The sequence below is a fragment of the Centruroides sculpturatus genome, unplaced genomic scaffold (genome assembly GCF_000671375.1).
Source record: "Centruroides sculpturatus isolate CEXI.00-Female unplaced genomic scaffold, Cexi_2.0 scaffold1268, whole genome shotgun sequence".
Classification (NCBI taxonomy): Eukaryota; Metazoa; Arthropoda; class Arachnida; order Scorpiones; family Buthidae; genus Centruroides; species Centruroides sculpturatus.
In genome coordinates, this window is record NW_019385464.1 from 6787 (window position 1) to 15512 (window position 8726).

Here is an 8726-nt window from a genome sequence, read left to right on the forward strand (position 1 = left end):
ATTTATAAGTAATACAAAGAAAACTTTCTATTTCAACCAAATAAAAATATTTTAAAAGATTATTTATTTTATTTATGATGACAAGCTTAAAACTTGAAAATGTTCGATATTTTGTTTGATCAGTTTATTTTCCTTATAAAGCACTTTACATAGTTGTAATACTTTTACATAGTGTTAACTGAAGTAAAATAACATATAATAACATAACTTAACATTAAGTTATCATATCAGTTATTTTACTTCAGTTATAAAAATGAATTTTTGTCAAGTTAATTATAACAAGATTAAGTTATGGCTAAAGAATTTCTAAATGTTTAATTTCATAAATGGCAATTTAATGTGAGAACTAATTTTAAAATTTTCTGTTTTGATAGAGGATGGAAATTAAACATCAGCTCCCAGCCAGCATGGCAAAATTCAGGATTTTCTGAATTATTTCATTTCCAGAATAGGCTCACAAGGTAAATAAATTTTATTTAATAATTAATAAAGCTTGTTATGTTCTTAACAAATAACTTTTTAAGAAAGTCTTATTTTAAAAAAAATTTGATTGAAATAAAAATTATTGCATTGGAACCTAAAACATTATCCTAATCAAGGTATTTTGATGTTGCTTTTCAATAAAGAAATTTGGAAACTAATGAATTTTTATTTGTTGTAGCTATTCTTAATTTGAAATGTTTCTTTTTGCATTTATTTTTAATGTGAATATAAGTCCATTTTCACTTATCATTTATTAAATATTAATTAACCAGAATACTTGAATTAATAAGCTGAAAGGTATTTTTAGTAAAAGTTGTATATACTTTTCTGCTATTATATATAAGAGGAAAAGTATGGCACTTAAATCAAAAAATGACTCCTCAAGATTTTTACATTTTTGGATTTGAGACCTTGAAACATTGAGAAATGTAGAAAAATTTGGGAGTATTTTCTAGATTTATGAATGTTAGTGTTTGCGTGTGGCACAATTTTGTTTGCCCACTTTGAAGCTTAACTCCTGTGTCTTTTGTCATATTTCAATAGATATGACATGGAATTTACTTTATATGAAATTGTAAATGCTAATAAAAAGTTTATCCATACCCTCAAAATTAAGCTTTTTGCCATTTTATAATAATTAATTATATAAAGTTTTTTAATAAAATATCATAACAAATAATGCCAAATGCAGTTTTAAATGTTGTTGCCAGGAAAGTTGTGCAACTTATTGCTGGACTTCTTTTTATTCTGCTATCTCAATCCTCCACTTAACTTATTTAAAGTAATCTGATCTGATTACATCAAATCAATAAAAATAAAAACAAGTAGATAAAAAAATAATATATGGAAAAATAAAATGAGCAATATAGTTTTGCTTGTTAAAATACTGAATTTTTTACTTTTCTCAATATTATTAATTTTTAATGTGGAGATATTTATATATTATATAACCATAAACTCCATTATTTTTTACTTGGTTCAAACAATCTTAAACATTGTGTTGATCTCTACCAGAACAATGTCAAGTCCTTAAGTTTTACTCCAGTATTGTTGCAGTATAGGTCTTTTAAAACCTAGATGTTTTGATTTTTAAAGTTATTTCCAGGTATAATGCTTCTATTGCCATTATTTTCTTTCTGCTTTTCTAAAAATATCCAAATCATTCCGATAGATATTTTATTTTTATTTGGCATTATTATTAATTATTAATTGATGATGATAATTAAATTGTGCTGTGAACCTTTGACTCCATTGTCACATAGTTTGAATATTTGAAACTTTCTGGAAAGTTATTTTTTAAAAAAATTGATACATCACAGTTTGAACATATCCTAGCATTCAAAGTTTATTAAAAATACTTTTTTTTATCAATTTAGTATTAAAATAAAAGTGCAAGTTTAGTATAACTTTATCTTTATTATAGAGCCTGTTGTTTCATTTCTTATCATATAATAGTTGTAGTATAACAACAGAAGCTTATAAAATTTTTATATAAATATACAGTAATACCTCGACTTACGCAAACCCAGAGTTACGCGATTTTCAAATCTCGTCGATTCATCTTTTGTTTGAGCGCCACGCAACTCTTGATTACTCACTCCCCCACACTATTGTTCAGATTACATGTTCAGACGTGTCGTGCGGAATAGACACATAGCTACAATTTATTTTGTGTATTTATTTCTGTGTTTGTTATATCTACGGAGACTCGAGAAACTCTATGTGGTGATTTCTTGTCACCGGAAACGAATCAAAAGACGAGATAAGATTAACGAGAACATTTATTAGCTTACATACATTCGACTTGGATTTTAGACAAATTGTGAAATTATACCCCAACTTACGCGAATTCAACTTACGCGGTTATCGCTCGGTCCCACCTATCGCGTAAGTTCGGGGTATTACTGTATTGCAAATTTATATAAACAACTGAAGAAGTAAAACACTATTCAAAGATTCTCTTTTTTAGTTTTTTTCAACAATTTCAAAGTTTCTAAAACCAGAAAGCATAAGAAATGGAGGTATTGAAACTCTCCAAATATAATGGGACACAAAAAGTCTTATTTATTAAAGTGATGATTATATACAAGACTTGCTATAACAAGTAGTTAAATTGTGAAAATGTGAATGACTTGAGTATGTTATGTACGAATATAAAAAAAATGTCTTGCACAAATATAAAAAAATTTTCATATTTTTATGGCCAACTTAAATATAAACATGAACATTATAAACTAATTCCTCAGTGTAGTTTATTAGGATTGTTAGAAGACTCACCATATAAATATGTAACTTAATGATTGTGACAATGCCAGGTCAAATTAGATACAGTCGACCCCCCTATAATTACGGTCCCTATAATTACGATTCCTATAAAACTACGAAAAAATATACGTATTTTGGAAATGTTGAGTTGGATTAGTGTAGAATCGATTAATTTTATGGAAGAAAACCTTTCAATCAGCCGTAGTCCGTAAANTAAATTTATCAGTTTCTAACATCTTTTCAATGAAGAGGTTTTGTTTATCATGACCTCTTGTCATTCTTTATAAAATAATTTTAAAAACAACCATTTTACTTGTAGCTTCAGATTTTGCAGAAGGTAAATCGATTAACTGCAAGTAAATTGGTAAGATGATGATGCTAAATCAGATTATATTTACAGAGTATAATAATTGGTTTTGCCATTAACAAATTTTTAAAAAATTCATTTAAAAATTACATTATATATTTTGATTTCTTTCAGTATCATGAGGAATTCTTCCAATAAGGTTTTTTAATTCATTTTAACCATTTGTGATCAATTATTTTACATTAAAATCTAAAATTATATTTAGCAAATTTGTATACCAAAAATTCATAACACACATATATATATATTTAATATTTTTAGAATATGCAACTTATTTATATTTTTTGGTTTAGATGGGCAAAATTAAGATTTGCTATGGTGCCTCATACAATGGTATTAGAGCCATTATCTGAATGTATGTTGTTGGGCATTCTTGCTGCATGGGCTACTAATTTTCTCTTCCAATGGGATGCAGTTGTTGTCTGCTTAGTACACATTCTTATCTGGTTTTTCCTCGATTGGATATTACTTTCTATAATTCAGGTAGGATACTTAATTTAAATTATTGCATATCCAACTTTTTTAAATAGTAAAAAAACTAATTTTATAAATAATAGTTTTGAATAATAAAGTATATATTTCTATAAAGAAAAGCACTAATTGATTGATTTACTGTTAAAACTTTTATTTAAAGGAAAAAGTTCAGACATGAATCATATAAATATAAAATATTTTTTATATTAAATATATATTTAAATTATAGCATAATAATTAGTATTGATATTTTAACATTTCAGAATAGTTCACTTCCATTTAGTAAAACAGACTTTGTCATAACATGGATGTTTCGTGAATGTTGTGCGATATATATCTTTGTGAAAGCTTTGTGGCAACCTAATGTCAGGTGGAGAACAGGTGTTTATCGTTTACGATGGGGAGGTTCTGTAGAAGAAATAAAACCAATGTTGTAGTCTCACCGCTGTGCGGAAAGGAAAATTTTTTTTATTAAGACTGTTGTCAGTCTTGAATACTGTGATCCATTTGGGACCTCAAACCACAGTGCAGAAACTTTTATCTATGCCTTGCTGGTAAAAGGTATAGGAAATAGCCAATGTTTTNTTTTTTTTTGCAGTTTTCTTGAGTGATACACACATTAATAAATTAAAAAAGAAATAAATATATTTTCTTTTAAAAAAATATTTTCGATAATTTATGGTTTATTTCAATTTGAAAAATTTTCTTGTTTATTAGGCTATTTATTCCTGTTTTTAAATTAAATATGACTTTGCATTTTTTCAATTATCTTACATTTTTATAGTAAACAGACATTAAAATTTAAGTAAAATTTAAATATATTTTATAAGAAACAGTATTTCATTATTCGCGATTAAACTTTTTGAGAAGATTTTTCGATAAAGAACGAAACATCAATTCAAAATGTTTGTGAAAAATAAAAACAATTCGAACTATTTAATCTTCTTCTTTGCTCTGATAGGAAGAAGATTGAACTTCAATCATTCAGTTAAATGGAACCTAGAAAATACGAAATTGAACCGAAACAGCGATATAAGGAAATTCAAACAAAATAGACAACAATCTACTAACTCTGAAAACAAAACTTGTGCAACATTCCTTTTCATGATTTCTACCTTTAAAATTTGAATTAAGAAATTTCAATTCCGTAATTAATATCTATTTTCTGTCTTCAAATCAAAATAATCAAGCAATTAATTTGTGTCTATAGACAGGTAAGTATTAAGATTTGTGTCTTAATTCTTCATGTCATTTAATATCATTTCTAATCAGAATTTCAGTCTCTTTTAAATGTTATTTTATTTAAGTATACTTTCAATTATTTCTATGAAGAAAATAATTAAAATGCTAAATTTTTTTTTAAATTTTACATTATAATCTTTAGTGAACAATTTGAAAAATTATTTTGTACAGAGAAATAATAAAGCTGCAAACAATATCTATTCTGACAAAGAAAATGCTAATTTTTAAATATTTCGAACACTGATATTTCTTTGTTCTGAAGTCGAAAATTTAGATTATTTAAAAGAAAAAAAAAATAGTTAAATTCCTTCATTTAATATTAATAACATCAATAATTATCGAACTTTGATAAGAGTTAAAATACATCATCTGAGAAGTAGAATATTAAACTTATTTATCCATAATTGCTGAATTCAGATAAAATTAAATGATGAATCATATCGATAATAAAATAAACTGTTTACAATAACTTAAATTTTAATAATATATTTCTAATTTGTAATTTTTAATGTAACGAGAAATAATTTTTGGCCAAAAGCATCAGAATATAATTTAATATTTAACTGTTCAATTCTGAAAGTTTTAAATTATATTATAAACATACTGTTACTACAAACAGACAGTACAGTTTACTTTATTCAAGTGCTACTTATATAAAGGGAGTTCAAAGTTCTTATACATAGTTATTTGCTACAGTTCATTGGTGTTAAGTCTGCAATAAATATTAATGGCTTGTTTGATGAGAATTGATTAAAATATTATCTTATTATTCAATGTTTTTCTAAGGTTTTCGAATATTTATATCAAATAAACTCTTTTATATTTATAAAAATAAGAATTGAAAGATTAAACTTAAATGTGTTTTTCTGAATTTTATTTGCTTATTAACAGTTTATTAACGAAATGAACATTCTATTTTACTGGATTTAAGATTTTTTAATATTAATTTCAATGAAAGAATTATCATCATTAATTGGACACATTCTATAAATAAATTGCAAAGATATTGCAAATTTGTTTAGCCTTAAATGAATATTCGAATATAATTATTTTGGGTTGAAATATGTTTTGTGATGGCTCATAAAAAGATGAGAACAAACACGTTAAAACTACTCCAATCTGTTTTAAAATGTTCAGCGAAGTAGACATGGATGATTGAAGGTTCAAGCTATACAATTTTCACAAGACCTTAAATATAAAAGAAATCACCATCATATTTATAGTTAATTCCAAAGCTATTCTGTAATACATCTTTTATGAACTTTATATAAAACTATTGATTATTGATATTTTAACATTTCAGAATAGTTCACTTCCATTTAGTAAAACAGACTTTGTCATAACATGGATGTTTCGTGAATGTTGTGCGATATATATCTTTGTGAAAGCTTTGTGGCAACCTAATGTCAGGTGGAGAACAGGTGTTTATCGTTTACGATGGGGAGGTTCTGTAGAAGAAATAAAACCAATGTTGTAGTCTCACCGCTGTGCGGAAAGGAAAATTTTTTTTATTAAGACTGTTGTCAGTCTTGAATACTGTGATCCATTTGGGACCTCAAACCACAGTGCAGAAACTTTTATCTATGCCTTGCTGGTAAAAGGTATAGGAAATAGCCAATGTTTTTACAACTGTCCAAAAGCAACCTAAAAGAACATTTTATGTATTTATTTTGATCATCAGAACTTAAAAATGTTGGTGCTGGAAAAGCAAAAATTACATCACAAAATTACATCTCATTGAATTAGCAGAACATGGAGACATCATGATTCCCTTAAATGATAAATATATGTATGTGTGTTGTTTATTTTCTTAAGTTATCTAAACTAATTTGTTGATATTTTACTCAGGTATCATCTGAAATTTTCGTGTTAAATTAATACGTTAATTTTTTTTAGAACTTGTAGTGTATAAATTATTTCAGCTATATTTGAAAGAAAAAAATACAAATCATAGAATCAGTGATAAACTGCTATTCTTTTGAATTCAAGACACTACCTAGATCAAATCATGATTATAAAATAAGAGTTCTAATTAATTTAATTTTTCTTGGTTTATATAGAATGATTGAAGTGTCGTAAGGTAAGAACTCATAGAAGATTCAAATAGACATTAATGAGGTTATCTGTAATGGTTATTACTCAGAGTTCAAGATGTAAAAATAAACTTTTCACTCAATTCTTTAGTTGATTTTACTACTAAATCCATATTTTTCAAAAAATTCTAAGGCCTATATATATATAAACATTTTAAAAATTATTAAATCAAATCTTGAACTTAAACTAATTCTAAATAATATATTTAATTAGAAAAACTCAATTTTACATAAAACTATTGTTCTTTCAAGTCACAAACCAAATATAAGCTAATTCTTTGGCAAATATTTTAAATTTTTCATACATACAAGACTATTTGCAAAAATACAAATAAATTGTTAGTTTTACAATTAGCTTAAATATAATTTTTGAATAAAAATATACTGTTAATATTAAAATTGGAATGAGGAAATATCTTATTTTTTTATTATTGTTTTAGATATTTGTTCTATATTGCTTATTTATTATTGAATTTCTGTAACTGTTTTAAAGATTTGTTATTCTACAGAAGTTTAGAATTTTAGTTAAAATTTAGAAAAAAATATTCTTCCAGTTTAATTTTTTTCACCTTGTATAAACTTAGAAAAACCATAATAATAACTGAAAAATTCATCTTAATCTAACCTGTTTTATATATAAATTATATTTTTTATAATTTAATTTGACAGACTTAACATTTGAAATACTTTAAAAATTAAATAATTTTATATATTTTGGTTACAAATTTATTTTGAAAAAATGTTTATTGTAATTTGCTGTTAGTTTATTTTCTGTTTTTCATTTATTGATTTCATTATTAGAATACTTTATATGTGTAAAAGTCATCAAACTAATAGGAATTTGTCACTTTTTAAACTAATCAGTGCCATAAATTGCAGTTAAGTTTTAGCTCTAATGGTAAGAATAATTTTGTTTTTCCTTAATTGCAGTGAGATGATATTGGTGCTTTTTCATTTAACAGAGTAATTTCTTTAATTATTGTAATATAGCAGCTTTTGTTGTTAATATTTATATACTTTATTTCATACTTAACTTTTATTCAATAACATTATTTAAAATGAATTTAAGACAAAAGATATATTTTTTGCAAATTGTCTCTTGTTTTATTTATGTGAAATGTTTACAGAATATTTAAATTAATTTTTAGCATTACAGATAGCTAATCAAGATTTTAACGAAACAATGTATATTAATTTTGTTATTATTTATATACCAAAGAATTGACCAAATATTGTGTATTTTATAGGAATCAACAATGGTAATTCTTATATGGTATGAATATGATTTGTAATTGTAAATTATTGCTTATAGTGCACTCCATTGTGAAATTGAGTTTGCTTATTCTTCCTCCATTTTCATCGAGACGACGATGGGTTGTGACATTAGTTCCTGATGCCGAGCATTCAGTTTATTATAAAGTCCATATTAGTAAAATATTATTCCCCAGTTAGAGTAAGCAGTAAGCTGTGATATCCAATTCATTAGTCCATCCATTCCATTCTGCATCTGGGACCCATGCTGAGGTATTAAATTTTTTACATACATATATGTATATAATGTAAACATATGCTCTGGACACATGCATTCAAGAAATAGTATTACATTTATTCACAGTGGGTTGCAGTATAAAGTGTTCTTTCAGTATCATAAAATGAATATTTGCACTGTTTTATAATCCTCATTAAAAAGATCTCTGATTTTAAGTATTGGAGATATGCAGATTGATGTAAATAAATATATACTGGTCTGGTTTGGAAAACAGATGTGATCTTTGTCATATTTTTCACAAAACTCGACATAA

The 8726-nt window shown here is 25.2% G+C and overlaps 1 protein-coding gene across 1 annotated transcript; it reads left to right on the forward strand.

Annotated features, from left to right (window-relative positions):
* Window positions 1-324: 324 nt before the first annotated feature.
* LOC111639243 (ceramide glucosyltransferase-B-like) lies at window positions 325-7533 on the forward strand (the record flags this gene model as incomplete). The annotated part of the gene is made up of 4 exons (XM_023385057.1): window positions 325-461; window positions 3409-3598; window positions 3853-4150; window positions 6433-7533. Coding segments are annotated over 3 exons (501 nt in total), but the record flags the coding sequence as incomplete, so codon positions are not given.
* Between the last annotated feature and the right edge of the window lie 1193 nt (window positions 7534-8726).